The 22,613-nt window shown below is 35.3% G+C and overlaps 1 protein-coding gene across 1 annotated transcript in view; it reads left to right on the forward strand.

Moving 5' to 3' along the window:
• Positions 1-20,857, forward strand: part of ada (adenosine deaminase) — a 27,214-nt gene extending 6,357 nt beyond the window's left edge. Inside the window, exons 3-11 of the mRNA XM_056449062.1 lie at positions 346-468; positions 6,210-6,353; positions 6,496-6,611; positions 9,299-9,423; positions 11,401-11,472; positions 13,702-13,803; positions 15,526-15,593; positions 19,261-19,390; positions 19,603-20,857. Of these exons, the coding sequence (XP_056305037.1) occupies positions 346-468; positions 6,210-6,353; positions 6,496-6,611; positions 9,299-9,423; positions 11,401-11,472; positions 13,702-13,803; positions 15,526-15,593; positions 19,261-19,390; positions 19,603-19,707 (985 nt within the window). The 3' untranslated portion in view covers positions 19,708-20,857. The remainder of the gene's footprint in view (positions 1-345; positions 469-6,209; positions 6,354-6,495; positions 6,612-9,298; positions 9,424-11,400; positions 11,473-13,701; positions 13,804-15,525; positions 15,594-19,260; positions 19,391-19,602) is intronic.
• The last annotated feature ends 1,756 nt before the right edge of the window (positions 20,858-22,613 follow it).

Consider the following 22,613-nt stretch of genomic DNA (forward strand, 5'->3'; position numbering starts at 1 on the left):
TGTTAAAATGACACATACCTATTATGCAATCAACACAAACCTTAAAGTTCACTTTGGTAACTTGTGTTAAACTCCTGAAGGGAGAATGTTAATGGATTGAAATGTGTTGGCCTTATTTTGTTGTATTGGGGATTTTACACTCATAGTTATACTGTAGATTTATACACATTTACAGACTCGTTTTGAAGCTTGACTTAACCCCATGTGGTCCAATGTTGTGATCTGCTTTACTGTGTCTTTTAGCTTGATCTTAGGAGAACAAATGTCCCAAATGATACCCAAGTAACTCTGTGGTCTTTTAATTGAATCTTCAAAGCTCTAATCAAAGCTGTAATTGTGTCTCAGGCGGCGAGGAATCAGTCTACCTGTGAGCACAGAGGAAGAACTGAAAGAGCTGTGCACAGTGCATGAGCCGGCCACACTCACAGAATTCCTTGGCAAGTTCAGTCACTACATGCATGTCATTGCGTAAGTAGTTGTGCCGAGAAAAGATCGGTTACATTAACTTGAATTGTGTTGTGGATGTGCTTAAAGACTGAATGGAAGCCTTATCTTTTAAATAGCATGGAGAACAGGAGTATTAATATATGATCATATTTTTCTAATAGTTTATTAAATTACTATTATTATTTTTACCACAAAGATTTGTGCCAAAACACTTTATTTTTGAGCTTTTGCTCACTAATTTGGAGTTTAATTTGAATAAATGTGACCCTGGACCACAAAACCAGTAAATATCTTCATTTTAATAGAATTTTTTGGGCAGAGATAAAACTATTCAAATATTTGAAATCTGATGGTTAAAAAAATTAAATAAGTTTAAAATTTATTGAGGTAAATGTTTCTTATATATCTATATCGAGTTTTTATATTTCTACAATAGGAATTTTAAAAATTAACTTACTGGAGCTTAATCTTTACTTCACATGTTAATGATTTTTGTCATTAAGGAAAAGTCAATATTTTCATCAAAGTTGTCTTAAAACTATTGAACAACACCCATTTTTGTCTTAGGAAAATTATGAAAAATATTTTTGATCCACTTCAAAATGTAAAACAAACTGTAAATTCATTTTTTCCAAAGTAAAGAATTATTGAATTTACATACATTCACAGGCCACTTTATTAGGTACACCTGTCCAACTACTCGTTAACGGAAATTTCTAATCAGCCAATCTTATGGCAGCAACTCCATGCATTTATGCATGTAGACATGGTCAAGATGATCTGTTACTGTTCAAACCGAGCATCAGAATGGGGAAGAAAGGCGTTTTAAGTGACTTTGAACTTGGCATGGTTGTTGGTGCCGGACGGGCTGGTCTGAGTATTTCAGAAACTGCTGATCTACTGGGATTTTCACGCACAACCGTCTCTAGGGTTTAAGAGAATGGTCTGAATAAAAATATCCAGTGAGTGACAGTTCTGTGGGTGCAAATACCTTGTTGATGTCAGAGGTCAGTGGAGAATGGCCAGACTGGTTCGAGCTGATATAAAGGCAACAGTAACTCAAGTAACCACTCGTTACAATCAAGGTTTGCAGAAGAGCATCCCTGAACGCACAACACATCCAACCTTGAGGTGGATGGGCTACAGTAGAAGAAGACCACACCAGGTGCCGCTCCTGTCAGCTATGAACAGGAAACTGAGGCTACAATTGGCACAGGCTCAGCAAAATAGGACAATGTAAGATTATAAAAACGTTGCCTGGTCTGATGTGTCTCAATTTTTGCTGTGGCATTCGGATGGTAAGGTCAGAATTTTGCGTCAACAACATGAAAGCATGGATCCATCCTGCCTTGTATCAACAGTTCAGGCTGCTGGTGGTGGGGGATATTTTCTTGCCACACTTTGTGCCCATTAGTACCAATTGACCATGTCCATCCCTTTTTGACCACAGTGTACCCATCTTCTGATGGCTACTTCCAGCTCGCACCATGTCATAAAGCACGAATCATCTCAGACTGGTTTCTTGAACATGAAAATGAGTTCACTGTACTCAAATGGCCTCCACAGTCACCAGAACTCAATCCAATAGAGCACCTTTGGGATGTGGTGGAACGAGAGATTCGTATCATGGATGTGCAGCCGACAAATCTGCAGCAACTGTGTGATGCTATCATGTAAATATGGACCAAAATCTCAGGAATATTTCCAGTGTCTTGTTGAATCTATGCCACGAAGGATTAAGCAGCTGAAGAAAAAAGGCGGTCCAACCCGATACTAGTAAGGTGTACCTAATATAGTGGCCGGTGAGTGTATATCTGTACTTTAAAAAAAAAAAATTGGTTATGAGCTGCTAAATGTTTTATTAATTTTAAAAAAAACTCTTTTTTTGTCTATCTGTATTACATTATAGAAAATAGTATTGATAACAGTATTGATACCAGTATCAATAAGTAGTAGCGTTATCAATAAAATCCCTACAATTAACTTTTTTGAACTTTTTAAATTAATTTCTAATGAACTATACATTAAAACACATTCAACTGTATGCTTAAAAACGAACGAATATTACTTTGGGATAGGACAAAAAAAAATGCATGAATTAAACAATTCAAGGACACTATGATTTGCTTCATCAAAGCAAAGATAAAAATTAACTCCAGAGATATCTACTCAATTACTGACACAAATCTGAAGCATATCTCAAGTGGTTAATAAGTAAGTGAATGAACCTCAGGACTGTATAATCGCTGGTGGGAGATACACCCTCAGGGACATCCTATCCTTTCCGATGTCCAACTGCATCTTTAAATGCAGCTCATGTCACACCTTCACCGCATGTCGCTATAGCAACGGACATATAAGCTCTGCATTGGCTTTTCTGTTGTCCTTTCGCACAGTCTTCTGAACAAGAGTCAGATAATGCAGTGCTTTCTGCACGTTTCCACTTAAATGCTTTGACATGAAGACTTGAAAAGCAGTGCAGCCGGCAGTTTTTGTGGGCCGCCAGCTGACATGCTTCATTGAATATGAACCTCTAGTCCTCGGAAGCTTTAAAAGGGCCTTGTTTACAGCATGCGCCTCCCCCACAACAACACAGGGAACTCACTGGCTGTTATTGGCAACCACTGGACTCTTCATTGTCCAATGCTGTAGGCAGGCTCAATGCATGTCATGTGGTCTAAACTGGAAACATGCTTTGTGACTGCAATCCAATGCCCTTTTATTTACCACTCTTAAGCTTAATGCGAGTCAGAGAGAAAAATAAAAAAAGGGGAAATAACCGTGCTAGTGAGTGAATTAGGTGTCATAGTGTAAGTGTTACTGAGTTGTAAAAAATTATTATGGCCTTTCCTGTCTTGCGACAACAAGTTCATGGTTATACAAGAACGCAGGTTTTTATGGGAGTGTAAATGAAGCATTTCAAATATTTGGTTCAAGCATTATTCATTTCTATCATTACATTTCTTTAAAGTCTGATGATATATAAACATATAAATGTGTGCATGTTTGTCTATGCATTTACATTTATATATTGCAGCCTAATAATCTAATAGATCATAGTCAGGAGTGATGCCGTATTGATTTTTGGGGATGAAAACAAGACTGTGAGGGATAGATTTACAGACTGCGCAATGGCATGCACTATATATAAAGCTCTCAGATCACAGACCTCCAAGGTGTCTGCGGGGTCTTAAAAAGTCTTAAATGTCAAAAGCAGAAGTTTAGATCTTAAAATGTCTTTAATCTACTGAAATATCATGTTGTAGGTCTTAAATCTTTTTTAATCAGGTCTTAATTTTCCTTTGTTCATGTAAAGCTACCCAATCTGGCCATTACCACACATACAACCAACGACAATCCTTTAAAAAAAAAACTTTTTATTTAAATGTAATTTTTAACTGTATTTACCATAATGGTTTAATTATTTTTCTTCCAACAACATTTTCCATGTATTTACAGCTGAGGACACTGGCTTGGACAGGCTGTTGTGCATATATTTAGTTTATTATAGTTTTTAAAACCTTTAAAACATTTGTCAATTTTTAAAGAAAGGTTATGTTGAAAATGTGTATGTTTTCAACTAGAGCTGGCTTGTTTTGACACCATATTTAAAATATTTTGCTAATAAATATCTAAAAAAAATTGTTTTTTATTATTAAGTTATTATTGTATCATTAAATGTATTAGATTATAATAAGGTTTTTGAGAGGGCAAATAAAAATCTTTTACATCTGGGCCATTTGGAAAAACTCCTTAGCGTTTAGCCCTGTATGAGTCTAAAATGTCATTCACAATGGTCTTAAGTCAAATTTAACTTGGTGAAACATGCAGAAACCCTCAAAACTCATACATTTCAAAGCTTTTTTATGATTTTTCTTTTTAGTATGCCAGTCCAAGCACATCTCCAAATTTTCATTGCCAATTTTAGCCTATTGTAATCATTTATTTTGGTTTAATTTGTCATTTCCACAACCAGCGTAGAGCCCTGGGGACAGAAGAGGGGCTGGCTTGACCTCCCCCTGACCCATGAATTAATTTAGTCGAATAATTTGCATGCTGGAAGAAGTTTATTAAAACCCCCTTCTTTCACCCGTTCCTGTCAACAATAAATATGGCACTACGTTGTCTAATGACTGTTTTACTTATATTTTTGTAGTCACTGAGTAACAAATCAGTAAACCTGCAACCTGTTTTTTTTTGTTAACAAAAAATTAACAAAGCTAAATGTATACTGGTCACTTTATTGGGTACACCTTTAAAACTTCTCATAAATAACTACACAGCCAATCACATGGCAGCTACTCAATGCATTCAGGCATGTAGACGTGATCAAGACTGACTGCTGAAGTTCAAACCAAGCTTCAGAATGGGGAAGTGATTTAAGGAACTTTGAGTGTTGCATGCTTGTTGGTGCTAGACAGGCTAGCTGGTTTCAGAAACTGCTGATCTACTGGGCTTTTCACAAACAGCCATTTAGGTTTACAGAGAATGCTCTAAAAAAGAGAAAAGACAGTATCAAGTAAGCGGAATGCTTTATTGTTATAATTTGGGACTTGTGGAGCTGCGTGTCGATGGATTTGCTCCTCAGTGTTCGGACTTTCAGCAGTGAAAATTAAACCACACTGAATTGAACTAAATTGCATTTTAACTCTGAAAACTGGACTTACACTGTTTCAATTTACTAGAACTTCTATGTTAAGATGCTTTGACACCATCTACACTGTAAAAGCGCTATAGAAATAAAGATCAATTGAATTGAATTGTTGCCTGAGGTCAGAGAAGAATTGCTAGACTGGTTCAGCGGATGGAAATGCACCAGTATCTCAACTGAGGTCTGTTGAAGTGCATCTCTGTACACACAACGCATAAAAGCTTGAAGCAGCAGATGAGCACACCAGTGCCACTCAAAGCAGCTAAACTGCAAATTGAATCTACAACTCGCTCAAGCTCACCAACATTAGATGACAGAATACTGAAAACATGTTAACTGGTCTGGTAAGTCTTGATACCTGCTGCATCATTTGGATGGCTGGACAGGAATTTTGCAGAACCAACATGAAAGCATGGATTCATCCTGTCTTATATAAGAGGATCACGTTACTGGTGGTGTAATGGCATAAATCAGATGTTACTTCCGGACATTTGGCCCCTTAGTTCAGAGCATAATTGGCCACAGTCTATGTGAGTGTTGTTGCTGACCACGTCCCACTCTTTTTTGAATGAATAATTCAAGCTCAATTCAATTCATCTTTATTTCTGTAGCGCTTTTACAATGTATATTGTGTCAAAGCAGCTTAACATAGACGTTCTAGTAAATTGTGTCAGTCCAGTTTTCAGAGATGAAGTTCAGTTTAATTCAGTTCAGTGTGGTTTAAATTTCACTGCTGAAAGTCCAAACACTGAAGAGCAAATCCATCAATGCAAAGCTCCACAAGTCCCAAACCAAGCAAGCCAGTGGCTTCACCGGCATGGCAAACTTCACCATCATGTCAAACTGGTCTTTCCTGAACATGACAGTGAGTTCACAAAACTCAAAAAGCCTCCACTGTCAGAGAGCTCCTTATATGGGATATGTTATAATATGGGAAATTAAGGCAGTTCTGAATGTAAAACCGGGTCCTACTAGCATGCTGAACCTAATAAAGTTGTCAGTGAGTGCATTACTCAATGTTCTTACGCGTTTCTCAAAGGTCTCAAAGAATATATAAGGGGTAGGGGGTGGGGTTTCGTGCTGTCTTATCTTTGTTTTATCCCATCTGCAGAGGGGACAGAGAGGCCATCAAGAGAATAGCTTATGAGTTTGTAGAGACAAAGGCCAAAGAGGGAGTGATCTACGTTGAAGCCAGATACAGTCCTCATTTTCTGGCCAACAAGGGAGTGGAACCTCTACCTTGGGACCAAAAGCCGTATGTGCATCCAACTTGCCGTTTCATTGCATGCATTGTTTATTGTTCTTATGTTCCAATAATAACATTGGTTTACATTTGCTCTTGCACAATAACCCTGTTCTTGGCTTTGTCCTTGCATGTGCTCTCCTCTTCCTCCCAGAGGAGACATCACTCCTGATGATGTGGTGGATCTGGTGAACCAGGGATTTAAAGAGGGAGAACAGGCCTTCAAGACCAAAGCCAGGTCCATTCTGTGCTGCATGCGTCACATGCCAAGTAATGCAGTCCCACCTCTCCCTCACCCATGCCCTACCCAGTGTGCTGTGTGTTTGAGAGGCTACGCCTTACTGTCATCCTTCATTTAAAACCCATTAATCCACAGGCTTTCTCTGCTCCTGCCCAACGGTGTTAATCAGTTCTGCACTTGCACTTAGCTGCAATTGTTTTGTCCACATTTTAAATTCGGTCAAGATGGGCCGTTTGGAAATGCTGAAGTGAATTTGGAAGTAAATAGAGGCACAGTTTAAGTTATTTATTAAAACTGAGCAGATATTTAAGTGGAAGTGAAGCACTCTGTCAAGTTTACATCATTTTGTACATTGGTTTCCACTTTAATGAAATTATATTAAACAACTCGATTAAATGTAACCATTATAGAAGAAAAGGGCATGTTTTACTATAGTTTTTTAAGCTAGGGCATCACCATCTTATAATGTCGCTGTGTCTGGCGTCACGGGGTTGGTTCCATTCCCTCAGCTAAACAGATACAGTGGAAGTAATGAATGAAACTTAACTGAGACTAATTTAACACAATGCATGAAGTTGTGGGTGTGCATTGCAGAGCTGGTGCAAATACATGCATCAAAGTTGTGTCAAATATATAATGTAATATTTATAAATGTTTTCTATTTTTCTTTTTTTTTCTTTTTGTTTGATGCATCTTGGTCTACTTCCTCACACTGGTCCAGCACTGCCTGACAAGGGGATTACATTCAGTCTCATGTAGACTTCACGTTTCACTAAGCCACCTCTTTAAAGACATATTCTCATATCAAGTCGATCAACTCAATCTCTAAACATGTATGAAGGATGTAAAAACCTGCCATGTGAAAAAACGCTCCGATGTTTGAAAATAGGTGAGGGGCTGTTGTAGTAAAAAGTGAAAGTACCCGCCTCCAATACATTGGTACCAGACCATTTTGAAACCATGGTTCAAACTCAAGACAGGCAGTCAGGCAGCGCAATACAGAGAGTGAACCAAAGTGCATCAAATGATTGATAATTAAAAGGGAAAAAATAGAATATATATATATATATATATATATATATATATATATATATATATATATATATATATATATAAATAAATTATATTAGACACAGATCTGATGCTTGTATTTGCAGAAGCTCAGCGTCCACAACTTCACTCATTGTTTTAAAATAGGCTTTGCAGTCTCCATGTTCAGTCCATTACTTTCGCTGTATCTGTTCAGCAGAGGAAACGGAACCAACCCCGTGACGTCAGACACCTCGATATTCCAACATTGCGGCACCCTAGCTCTAAAATCTAAAGTAAAACATGTAATTTTCTTCTAAATTCATTAATTAAGTTTGTTATATATATTATCAATAAAGTGGAAATCAATTTACAAAATAATTTCAACTTGACCGAGTGCTTCACTTCCACTTTAAATGCACACTGTTGTTTAGATTTATGAGGTCTGTAATTTTTCTCAGTAGGACATAAATCAGTATTTTTTTTTCCACAAGGTGTGCACATTATATTAGCGGGCAATGTTACTATTTTTTACAATCCTAAAGTAGAATTTATCAATCTTTTTTGTCTAATGATTTTTTTGTACAGCTGGACTTTTTTGTTATGGTTGATTTCATTTAAATTATCAAATTGTAAAATAATAGTTCATTGTACTTCTTATATTTATTTATTTGATTTAATTATTTAAATAATATATACAGTTGAAGTCATAATTATTAGCCCTCCTGTTTATTTTTTTCCCTAATTTCTGTTTAACGGAGATATTTTTTTCAACATATTTCTAAACATAATAGTTTTAATAACTCATTTAACTCATTAATAACTAATAACTCATTTCTTATTTTATCTTTGCCATGATGACAGTAAACAATATTTGACTAGATATTTTTCAAGACACTTCTATACAGCTTAAAGTGACATTTAAAGGCTTAATTAGGTTAATTAGGTTAACTAGGCAAGTTATTGTATAACGATGGTTTGTTCTGTAGACTATCGGAAAAAAAATATAGCTTAAAGGGGCTAATAATTTTGACATTAAATTGGTTTTTAAAAAATTTAAAAATTGCTTTTATTCTAGCCGAAATAAAACAAATAAGACTTTCTCCAGAAGAAAAAATATGATCGAACATACTGTGAAAATTACCTTGCTCTATTAAACATCATTTGGGAAATATTTAATAAAGAAAAAATAAATAAATAAAAATCAAAAGGGGGACTAATAATTCTGACTTCAACTAATATTTATATATATATATATATATATCTATATATATATATATATATATATATATATATATATATATATATATATATATATATATATATATATATATATATATATATTGGAAGAACATTTCAGATGGCACTTGGAGGTTTTTGCATCCGAACTATGTGTGTATATATACATAAACTATGAAAAAAAATTGGGAGGCTACTTTAAAATCCTCACTTTCTCTTGATATATTGGACTTTACCATACTTATTAAGTATGGGCTTGAGTAAAATGTTAATATTTGTCTTATTCTATAATGGTCTGGCAACATTTCTTATAATCTTAAAATAACGATATGTTCAGTTTATGGTATTGGTGGAATCAGCTCATATGCAGCCTTCATCATAAAAGAAATGATAATACACCCAAATTACTGGCTGTTATCAATGACTGTTGTGCTTATTTTTGCTGTAGATTGGTCTATGGAGGTGGTGGAGCTGTGTAAGAAGTATCATAAAGATGGAGTTGTGGCCATAGACTTAGCGGGAGATGAATCCATGAACTGCGAGTCATACCCAGGACACAAGAAAGCATTTGAGGTAACAAACCACACATTCTTCATATGAGCTGCATTCGCGAAATGCTTTCAGCATGGAAAAACATCTGCAGATTCATTTTTCTCAATCGATAATCTGCTCATCTTTATTAGCCCTGTTATGTAACTGCCTGCACGCGATTTGCTGAATTTGAAAGAACATGACTGATAGTTGTACGTCTTATCAACAAATAGTTTTGACCCTGACTTCCTGATCGTATAAATACCATATGTGTTACAAAAGATTTATATGGATTCTACTGATCCAAGAATTCTTCAGTGATGATGGTTTTTACAAAAACATTAAGCAACACAATTTTTCTTGAGGCGCAAAATAGCGTTTTAGAATAATATCTGAAGGATTATGATACAAGAAAGACTGAAGATGCTGAAAATTCAGCTTTGCCATTACAGGAGTTATATTATACTATATATTTATTCATTACAGAATCCATATTATATTTTAAAATGACACACATTATTCACAATATCACAATTTCTCTGCTTTTAATCAAATAAAAGCAGTCTTTGTGTGCAGAAATGATTTTTCTAAATCTGCTCATTTAAAAAGTAGTGTAAATCATTTTGAAATGCAATATAATATACAGTTGAAGTCAGGATTACTAGTCCCCGTTTATTTTTTACTCCAATTTTTGTTTAACGGAGAGAAGATTTTTCTCAACACATTTCTAAACATAAGTTAATAACTCATTTCTTTTTTATAAAGATTTATTTATCAGATTTTTATGACAGTTAACAAACAAAAGTAACAGAGAAAATAACAGTACAAATAGAAAAAGCAAATAATAAAAATATAACAGTACAAAATTGATTAAAAGAATAAAAATAAACCACACTATAATCCTCAGTGTACAACTAACAGAATATAATGTGCATAAACGATATATGATGTGCATTCATTTTACAATTTAAGCATATAAACAGGTCAGTACCAAAAGTTGAGTTTGGCAGCATGGTGTAATAGGTAAAATAAATAATGATAATAAAAGAAAAAAAGAAATTAAAAGAGAGAGAAAAGGGAAAATATATTAAACTGAAATGGCTGGGGGGGGGGGGGGGGGATAGGGGGGGTGGAGTGTTCTTCAAACTTGTGGTTTATGTCAAGAAGAGTTGTATACTGTTGTTATTTTAACACTAGTATTCATCTGGAAGGTATAATAACTCATTTCTAATAACTGATTTCTTTTATCTTTGCCATGATGACAGTAAATAATATTTGACTAGATACTTTAAGACACTTCTCTACAGCTTAAAGTGACATTTAAAGGCTTAACTAGGTTAATTAGGTTAACTAGGCAGGTTAGGGTAATTAGGCAAGTTATTGTATAACGATGGTTTGTTCTGTAGACTATCGAAAAAAATGCTTAAAGGGGCTAATAATTTTGACCTTAAAATGGCTATTAAAAAATGTAAAACTGCTTTTATTCTAGCTGAAATAAAACAAATAAGACTTTCTTCAGAAGAAAAAATATTATCAGACATACTGTGAAAATTTCCTTGCTCTGTTAAACATCATTTGGGAAATATTTAAAAAAGAAAAGAAAATTCAAAAGGGGGCTAATAATTCTGACTTTAACTGTAGTTAGTTAAAATGTAAAGCCATTTGTTTTTAAGTCTCAAAACATAGTAAAACTACTACTTTGTATTAAAAACTCTAAGATATTTAACCGTAACCGTTATAGATTTGGAAACGTTTGTACGATCCAAAAATTTGATGACACTGAAACATCTGCTGGTACCATTAGTGTGCTTAGAGCACGAGCCAAGATGTTCAGGAAACAAAACACATTTCTTATCCCATGGTCTAAACCAAAGCTTACAAAGCTGTTTCTTTTGTTCAGTGAGGCGGACATAATACTGTACACATCACAGATGCTGCAGTGCTGTGTCTGGAAAATACATGGTGCAGAAAAGCAGATGTTGCTTATACTTTCAACTGACAGAGTTTTGTTTTTGACAGGAAGCCGTCAGAAGTAACGTGCACAGAACAGTTCATGCAGGAGAAGTGGGTCCTGCCAGTGTTGTGAGAGAGGTATGAGCATCTTCTTTTACACCGCATTTGCTTTCAGCACCAACACACTAACCACTTCTCACAGAAACATAATGAGCCTGTTTACATGCACACTAAAAAAGGATAACTCAAAAAAACTAGTAATCAATATAGCCTGTTGTCCGTGTTTACATCCATCCATCCAGCAATGCAAGTAAAAATAGATTGTTTTTTTAAATATACTGTGATATGGTATTATATAATTATAATAAAAAGGTTGGTAACAAATTACAATAAGATTATATCAGTTTAGTACGTCAATTATATGTCTTTATTTGATGCATGTCATGTTTAATAAATCATGGACCCTTTTCACAAGCCTCTTACTTTTAACAGTCATCAGTATCTTAAACCTCAAACCCTTGAAAGTTTTTAATATTTAGATTTTTTTTAATGTATTTATGTATGTATTATATCATCTTTGCTTCAGATTACAAAAAATGAATTACCGCTTGCGCAAGCCATTTCTAATGCAGCGTCTATGGGGCTAAGAGTAAATTTAATGTTATTCTCTCCTCTGGTTGCTCACACAATTTTTGAATTTTTTCTGAAAGTCTCGTTAACACCATCATGGAGTTTTCTGTTATTAGAGCAAAAAAGATTGTAAAAAAAATTGTTATACTCTCCCAGCTTTGTTGTACTCTCCTAGCTTAGTTTACTCAACTATGACGACTTCCGCTACTGTAAAAAGGGTCTATGGGAAGCACAAAAGGGGAATTGCTACATGTCAAAACATGCCATGAAACTTTTCTTAGTATCATTTTTCAAGATTTGATTCATTATTTTGATTGTTACACCCCTGATAGCACTAATACATCACATATATCAGCTTGATGTTTGTTTTTACATCTGGAAGACATGTTTTTTAGACCGTTTGCATATCTGCAACACATGAACATGAGACGTCTCCTGTTGGAATCTTAAATAGATGTTTATTACATATCTTTAAGACATTTATGATTTAAAATGTTTGTAAAATAATCTTATTATGATATTTTTAAGATCTTTATACACAGCAGATGTTTTCCAGACTCAATGTTTTCTGCTTTCTAAGATATGTCTTACAGATGTTAGTGTGCTATCTATCTAAGACTTATACTTCTGCTGCATGAGATAAGAACCCCACCAAGCTATTTTGTATTTAATAGACATCCAAACATAGACATCCTGGCTAAAACATGGCTAAATTTGGGTTGTCACTGATAATCCAGTAGATCGAAAATAGACTACAGTCATCAAATAGACAGACATAATCATTCATTCCTCTCTATTTGACAACTTGCCTATTTTTAAGCCATGGTCACACTGCACTTTTCTCCCCATAGACTTCCACTCATACGCATGCGAATGCTTCGGAGAGGAAACGCAAGCTCATGTGACAAGCTTCGTAGCTGCGTTGGAAAGTTCAAGCTTAGTATACTCTGTCTTTCGCATCATGTAACTGCATGAGACAAATCAAAGATCAAAACAATTTAAAATATGGACCAATCGCTTGCTTTTTTAAATGTCTAATTATATTGTTTAATCCCGCCCCTTTTCACAGCGCCATACAACAGACTTTCACATGCTCAAACTCTAGTGTGACCATGCCATTACACGTCTATTAGATTTTCACTATCAGCCAAAATTTAGTCTTGTATTAGCCAAGACGCCCATGTTCAGATGTCTATTAGATGTCTTTTTAATATGAAAAGTGTGTCATGACATTTTTTAATTTATGGCACACCTCCGTTATTGTGATATGTTTTCTGCACCTGGACATATATCACACTTGTGCACTAGTAAACTGACAGAAAGCAGGCTAATGCATTTACAGCACATGCTAGGTGAATTTGAAGTAAGGGGGAAAAAAATCTATGTGTGGCCATTGTTTCATACTTAAGCCATTTATGACCTTATTCTGATAAAGGAAAATTGGTCAATGCTTTTACATGACCACATGAAGCATAATCGGTTAATAATGCATGTTATTTGGAAGCCTTGGAGTACATGTAATGCGTTCAATGTTTTCCTGTTGTGCAATAGTGCCGAGGCTGTTTTTAACTATGAACTTCTGTCTGTGAAGCACATTTCCTTTCTCAAGCATGAAATCATATTAGAGATATTTCTGAAAACAGAACAACTGCGCAGCTCTTTTTCAAAAATGTCATGCCACACAAAACCCCCCTAACTCTGAGCCAACTCTTTCCATAATGCTCATGTTCTTTGTAGGCTGTTGAAGTTCTGAAAGCTGAACGCATTGGGCATGGATACCACACACTTGAAGATCAAAATCTCTACAAACAACTGCTCCAACAAAACATGCATTTTGAGGTAAGAATAGATAGCTTTCTAGATATATACTTCAAGATAGATGCACACACAGGCACAGAAAAATGTATGGTAAATCATTAGTCAGATGGTATTATCATGCATGGCTTTTACAGTGTGCTGTAGATTTGCATGTCGCACTGGTCAAAGTGCTTATTTACAATAATGGGATGATATTAGGGTCAATAACAAAGGTACATCAGCAAACTACGATGATAAAGCGTCTTTCAAAAATATGTAATCACTTAACTGAGGCTTGTCGTTTTTATTTTCAGCCTTGTATACCAAGTGTTAAGTGTTTTCAATTTGTTCATTTTTGTTTGGTCTGGTCATATTTCCTTCAAATTTCATGTCATCAAGATAATGTTTTGCAGACAGTGGCAACTGCTCAATATAATAAATGTTTTCAGTTTTAGTGATTGAACATTTTTGTTTTAAATATAGATGGAAAATCATCGGAAGTTTAAAGAATGATTTACTCAAACAAATATACACTCACCGGCCACTTTATTAGGTACACCTTACTGGTACCGGTTTGGACCCACTTTTGCCTTCAGAACTGCCTTAATACTTCGTGGCATAGATTCAACAAGGTACTGGAAATAATCCTGAGAGATTTTGCTCCATATTGACAAGATAGCATCATGCAGTTGCTGCAGAATTGTCGGCTGCACATCCACAATGCGAATCTCCCGTTCCACCACATCCCAAAGGTGCTCAATTGGATTGAGTTCTGGTGACTGTGGAGGCCATTTGAGTACAGTGAACTGTTGTCTTATTGTCATGTTCAAGAAACCAGTCTGAGATGATTCACGCTTTATGACATGGTGCATTATCCTGCTGGAAGTAGGCATCAGAAGAGAACATGCTCAGCAACAATACTCAGGTAGGCTGTGGCATGGACTCGATGCTTAAGTGGTACTAATGAGCCCAAAGTGTGTCAAGAAAATATCCCCCATACCATTACACCACCACCACTAGCCTGAACCGTTGATACAAGGCAGGATGGATCCATGCTTTCATGTTGATGCCAAATTCTGACTCTACCTTCCAAATATGGCGCAGTAGAAATCAAGACTTAACAGACCACCCGGCAACATTTTTCTACGTTGAACTGCAGCAGATCATCTAGACCATGTCTACATGCCTAAATGCATTGCTGTCATACGATTGGCTAATTAGAAATTTGCGTTAACGAGCAGTTGGACAGGTGTACCTAATAAAGTAGCCGGTAAATGTAAAATACAAATAGAGAATTCCCTAAACATCTCTATATATTTAATGTGTGTGTGTGTATATAAGCACACACATAAATTGCAGTTTGATGTTTGTCATCTTTGAAAATATTTGTGACAGATAACCAAAGTTTTTTTGCATACATCATGAGCACTTACCCTCCTGATATCTCTCTTATATAACAGTTCATTAGCTCATTAGCTGTTTACTCCATGACCTGAACATGGTGTGTGTGTGTGTGTGTGTGTGTGTGTGTGTGTGTTTTGTTATGTTGGGGCCTGATGTCCTGAAATGTAAACTCACACTGCCCTCTGGTGGACACTATTTAAACATCCATGTTTATAAATGTGTCACTGAACAGTCTCAGTGTACTAATATTTATATTATCTTAGCCAGAATATTGATGAGGTGTTTAAATGGGTTGAATAAACCACACAATGTTGCAGTGTCAGTACAGTGTTCCTGATGGTGTGTGTCGTCTTGTTTTAGATGTGTCCAGTTTCTAGCAGACTGACAGGAGCCTGTGAGCCAGACTTCACTAAACACCCTCTCATCACGTGAGAATATTCTTTACAATTTACTTCACCATTTTGTTATTGTTATATGGTATTCCAATTTTCTATTAACATCAGGCCACATTGGCTATTAAATGAATGTCAACAAATAGCCAAAATAGTAAAAATAAAAGAAAATATATAGGCAACTTCCTTAAGTCTGTCTTAACTTCTGTTAGACATTTCATAGTTCTTGCCATCTGATCCATTCCTGAAGCACATAGCAAGTGCAGATGATCATTTTTTACTCAAAAGTATGGCACATACATATAATATATAAATAGATGAGTTAATACTGCACCTACCACTGAGTTGTCATCATTCTAACCACCCTTTAAACTGCAGGTAAAGCTATATGTTTAGCATTTGCAAAGTAGAAAATGGGTTTTGATCAGTACTAACAAATGAAGAAAACTTCCTCAAACACATGCAAATACAGAAATGCACTGCAAATAGCACAGACCACAATGAAAATGCAAAGTATATGACCCCTCAAAGTGGCGAACTCAGCTGTATCCTTTTAGTCAGGGGCATGGTCAGATGTCTGAGAGGTAAGTGTTTTGTTTATCTCCAAAAACACTGCAGACTCTAAACAGGAAGCAGTCAAGTATTTGCATGTGTTGTGAGAATTTGCGTGTGTACATGTTGTAAATTGATGATGTTTTCTCAGTATGTTGGGCGGTTTGTATTTGCAGTCATTTGAGCTCTCTCAGCCACCATACCTTTTGCGGGGTGTTAACGTGGTACAACTCGATGCTTTGCACTTCACAAGCAATCAGATGCCTTCTATTCCTGTGCCTAAAAATAAATAAATAATAAAAAAATATATCACAGCATGCAATACATAAGAGTCAGTTCAGTGTTTCAGAGGAAACATTACAAATGGTAACAGAAATGAACAACCTATTATTCTTCCCTTTGAAAATTCCATTCAGGAAAACCACAGCAATGTAATAGGGTTTTTCATACTATGGCCATACCTGCCAACACACCCGTTTTTCCCGGGAGTCTCCCGTATTTCAGACCCATCTCCCGTTATGTTCTGTCTCCTGGAATTTAACCCCCCTCCTGCTTGTGAAACCTGGTGCATAACCAACCCCCTTATCCCCCCTCCCTCCACTTTTCGTAATTTGCAGCATGCCACTCTCTGCATGACACCTTCACATCCCTAAACCTCCTTCTCTGCCTCATCCGCTAACCAGAGTCAAATGTTGGCATGTATGACTATGGCCTTAATGCAGGGTGTCTGCAGGGTCTTAAAAGGCCTTCAATTTCAAAAACAAAATTTTAGGCCTTAAAAGTCTTAAAATTAAATTTAATGTCTTAAATTCACTGAAATATTGTCTTGCAAGTCTTAAATCATTTTAAACAGGTCTTAATTTTTCTTTGTTCATGTAAAGCTACTCAATCAATTCAACGCAGAGCAAAACTATAACTAATGTTATAAGAGTCTGTAATCCATACATTTAGTTTTTAAAGAGTTATGCTGAAAAATATTTCTGTATACAACAAGGGACTGCTTGTTTTGACACAATATTTAAATATTGAAATAGCTAATTAGAATTAGTTGTTGGGGCAAGTAAATCCTTAGCATTTAGCTCTAAATAAGCCTGAAACATCATTCTTCATCGTCTTAAATGTAACTTTGTGAAGCCTGCAGAAACCTTGTTATATTGCATTCAGGCTTTATTGTAATTACGAGGTGACAACATGTAGGCCTGTCACCATAAATAATTTGGTCTCACTTTATATTAAGTGGCCTTAACTACATGTACTTACATTTAAAAGTAAATACAATGTGTTAACAGTACTGTGTTCATAATGTACTGCAGAACACTTCAGGTGTTATTGAGGTTAAGGTAAGCAGATGGATAGGTCAGGGTTTCTGCAGGTTTTACCAAGTTAAGTTTAAGACATTTTTAAGACCATTATGAATGAAATTATAGACTCATACAGGGCTAAACGCTAAATTGAATACATTTAATAATACAATAATAATAAATTTTGTTTGAATATTTTCTATTAATTTTTAAATCTATCCATTTACAAACCCTATAACCCTTACTAAGAATAGAACAAAACATAGCTGTCAATTACTTCAGTCTACAATAATAATAATAATTTATTAATAAAAATATATAGGTCAGGTCAGTATCCTCAGTAGTAAATAAATGGAGGACCTTTAAACAAATGTTACTGAAGCAAAAGTAATTAAATGCTCTTTTTAAATGAAAAGTTTTAAAAAATGTATTGAGATGGATTGTTGTTGATTATATGGGTGTTAATGGCCAGATTGAGTAGTTATACATGAACAAAGGAAAATTAAGACCTGTTTAAAATGATTTAAGACCCACAACACAATATTTCAGTCAATTTAAGACTTTCTAAGACTACATTTTGCTTTTAAGATTTAAGACATTAAGACTTTAAGACCCTGCAGATACCATGGTAGGCTTAGGGATGCGTTAAGGTTTAAGGGATAGGTCAACAGCACAATAATAAATGTATTTACAGAAATTAATTACAATGTAATTATATGCATGTATTTAAGCAAGCATACAGTATGTACAATGTAAAACATGCATTTACACAATAATTGCATTGTAACAAGTGATTCATTTCAGTGTAAGTACACTCAAGTTAAAGCCACTTAATATAAAGTGGGATAAAAACTTTTGCTGTGTAATAGTCACAGAAATGATTGTGATAATTGATATTATAATTTTTATTAACGTTATGTCACTGTTTATATAATTATTATGCCACACAATAATGCAAATAGGCATAAACACTTTTAAGGGACAAAACTTTTCATTCTTAAGGTTATTTAGATTCTGTAATTTGATGTTAAAAAAGGTAAATGTCCCAAAATAAACTCGCACACCAGTGAAGCAGAATGTAAAATAGTTTTTCACATTTTCTTGACAACTACTGACAGGATTGTGCCACACATATTCACCAATATAGTCGAATATCTGAAAATGATGTGAACAAATACCAATATGTGAAAATTGACCTTTTCTTAACAATAAGCATCGTTTCTAAAAGAGTTTCCTGACACCCTCAACAGAGATTAGATGAGATGACAGAGGCTGCACAATCAGCTCAAATGCCTCTTGTTCATTTTTATGTAAACATTAGTCATGTCCATGTATTATGTGATAAACTGATGATGCCGGGAAACTGTTCATGTTTTCAGAATCATGATTTTCTATGGCAGTGCTATCAACACTATAAACATGGCTCCAAAATAAATCTGGGATGGTCATGTGGGACAGCGGCCACAGTTTAGCTCATTAGTAGCTCTCGGAAAATTCCCAATTAACAAGTAGTAATTAGGAGTTCTATGAAGATGAGAGCACCTTTCTGTAATTAGAGTCCTACAATTACGATAGCTTTAAACATTTCACACTGAGTTAGATTTATACTGATTTGAGTTCAACAAGATTTAAGAACCGCACAAAAGGTTAGGAACCATTTGAGGGAGAGTAAATTTGAATTTTGGGGGGTGAACTATCCTTCTAATGCTGCTTTTTACCTTTGGAGTGAAGCCCAGCTCTGGATATTTAACAAATGTTACAGCAAGATCACAGGCCACCTTTTATCCAGGATTTATAAAACACCCACAGTTAACTATTTAAAGTATGAAAAGCCCTATTGTGTGTTACAGATTCAAGAAGGACAAAGCAAACTACTCCTTGAACACAGATGACCCAACCATCTTCAACTCCACCTTGAATTCAGACTATGAGGTGGTGCAGAAGTGCATGGACTTCACTGAAGAGGAGTTCAAGAGACTGGTAATCAAAATTGAACAATAGAATTTAAAGTGGCTTCTGAACTTATAGTTACTATCCTGGCAGAAATGAATGAAACCAAGAAAATGACCCAAGTGGAAAGTTTAGTTCTGGTATCAGAGTTCCTATAACGAACAAGTGCGAAAGCCCCTCAAGATGCCCCTCATGTCTTGGCTAAAATAATGGAGTTCTCCTGTCTGTTTTGGTTCCCACAGAATATAAATGCAGCTAAGTCCTGCTTCCTTCCTGAAAAGGAGAGGGAGACGCTTCTGAATCAACTCTATGAGGCCTACGGCATGCGGAAAAGCACCAGCTTTTGAAAACAGCTCTGTTGACAACAAATATGCAGCGAACAAAGCCTTTCAGGACATTTGCCTTTTCACAAGTGAATGTGGGTCCTGATTCCTTAAAACCTGAAAAACTCATGCACACATTTTCCCCCCCATAAAGGCAATAAATCCATCACTCCGACACAAATACAACTTTAGAAGTAAACATGACATTCATCAAAATATTACATCATTTATATTTCATTAACCACATTTATAGCATAATGGTTTCCGCCAAATGCTGCTGCCTTTCTATGAATATTTACACTCAAATAATGCAATTTCTGTAGCATGAACATCATGTATTTTGTTTTTATTGCATATTTACTCAAGTTTAAGACAATATGCTTTACACTCTTCTCATTATATGCACAGTATATCATTGGAATATAAAGAAAATGTCTTATACATGCTAAGCTGCATATCATAAAATTAAAGGGATAGTTTAACCAAAAAATGAAAATGTACTCACTTTTACTGCCCCTCAAGTGGTTCCCTCATGAGTTTCTTTCTTGTTGATCACAAAAAAGATATTTTGACGAAAGCTGAAAACCTGTAACCATCGACTTCCATAGTAGGAAAAACAAATACTGTGGAAGTCAATGGTTACAGGTTTCCAGCATTTTTAAAAATATCTTCTTTTGTGAAACTCAAAGATTTGAAACAAGTGTGAGTAAATGATGACAACTTTCATTTTCGGATGAACAATCCCTTTAAGTAGTACCTAAGCTGAATTACAGTGGTGAGTGAGAATGCGTGAATTCAATATATTAAACCAGAAAATGTCTGGTGCTTATTTGATGTATATGCATTATAGGAGCTTATGGATGGCAGTTTATGATAATGACTAATAACCATGTTCTTATGTTACCAAGTGTGATGACGAAATGCTGTGCAAAATCCCTCAACATTGTGTCATTCCTTTGATCTAACACCAGAGGGCGTTTACCAAAAGTGGATTAATACAACTCAGGTTTAGAGTTTAAGCTGCCTATTGAAGAATAATTGTCAGGTTTTACTTTTCTATTGTATTACGTGAACCGCGTGCTTTGTGAAGGAATGGACTAAAGGTTTGTCACTGTAAAAAAAATGGAATAAATAAAGAAAACCATGTATCAATACAAATAAATTTACACCTGAATATTTGTGTGATTCTTGGTCTTTATATGACAATAATAATGTTTTAACAAGGAGTTGTAAATGTGGGGAAGCAGCTTATATGTTTTTATATACGAAGTACAAATGAATGTGCAAAATATAATGCTGCTATGTGCACATATCACATAAACTACCTGACAAAAGTCTTGTTGTCAATGCCAGTTTGTAAGAGTAACAAATAATAACTTGACTTCTTGTTGATCATTTGTAAAAGTGTCAGAAGGGGCTTCTTCCGATTCATCTGTTGAACTGCATTCCCATCATCACAAATACTGCAGAAGACCTATTGGTACCCACATGGACCCAAGATTCCTACAGATATCAGTCAAGTTTGGTGAAGGAAAAATCATGGTTTGGGATTACATTCAGTATGGGGTTGTTTGAGAGATCTGCAGAGTAGATGGCAACATCAACAGCCTGAGGTTTTAAGACATTTGTGCTGCGCATTACATTACAAACCACATGAGAGGGTAAATTCTTCAGCAGGATAGCGCTCCTCATACTTCAGCCTCCACATCAAAGTTGCAGATCGTCTGGATGCAGTCGTCCAAACATCTCTGCAATGACTCAAATAACTTGTCACTTAACAGTATATTTTATACTGTACATTATTTCTGTTAAGTGACAAGACTTATCTAATCAAGGTCAGACCTTACTGTCCTAATGAAATCATTAAAAATCAAGGCATGATCATATTTTATTTTGTTAAAATAAGCATAATCAAGAGGTCTTTGCCTTTTATATAAGCCACTTCTGGCACCAAATGATGAAGTAGAAGTCAAGTTATTATTTGTTGTTCCTAAGTTTGTTGTCAGGTAGTGTACATTTTAAAGCGCAATATAGTGCACTGCACTGTCAATGAAATTGACAGGTTTATTATCAATTTAATAATAAATATTATACCTCATTAACTAGTAAACACATTTAAACTGGAATGTTAGAACTGTGGCTCAGTGCAAATCATCATCAGTCACTCAGCTTGTGCTTTTAATAATGTTACTTTTTTTCCAAGCTCAGAGTAAACTATATATTGGCGGTTTCAGTACGGCAACAAATGTCAGGTTAAACGGCATTCAAAATCACGCTGGTAAAATTGAACAATAAAGGTGCTGTATGTAAGTTTTTGATTCTTCTAAAGCATAAAAATACCATAATAAGTTTACAGATAATAAAAAAGCATGCTAAGTAAACACATGTTTTTCTGAAAAACAATGCTGAAGTCAGATATTCTGCATTGAAAATGTCTGTTATGTGCCAGAACGTCTGTCTTTGTTTTGGTTCTTTTAACCCACCTAATGCCTATAATGCCTAATAACGCTTAGCCTATTATATTTCAGCACCCCGGGTTGCCTTGTTGGAAAACAGCGTATTTCATTCATCAGTCAGAAAGGCTCTCTAAGCATGCGCTTGTGCCCGAAATGCGACCTCTGGTGGACAGTAGCAGACTCCGAAATGAGTCGCAGATTCAGAGTTCCACATGAGGTTATTAAATAGCAAATAATATAAATATTATGAATGTAAACATTAGGTGAGCAGCCGTAACCCTGTGTCCTAACAGCACACTTCGTGACAAGATTTTTGTAATAAGAAATTTGGCTGTTTGCACCAGACGCAATACGACAGAAATTTAAATACAGCCATTCAGAAGCACAAAATAGTGCACTTACTGCACTCCAATGGTATGGTAAGGTTTACGATCTAATTAATACATAACAAACCTCTTTAACATTATTAAATAT

The sequence above is a fragment of the Danio aesculapii genome, chromosome 23, assembly GCF_903798145.1.
Source record: "Danio aesculapii chromosome 23, fDanAes4.1, whole genome shotgun sequence".
Classification (NCBI taxonomy): Eukaryota; Metazoa; Chordata; class Actinopteri; order Cypriniformes; family Danionidae; genus Danio; species Danio aesculapii.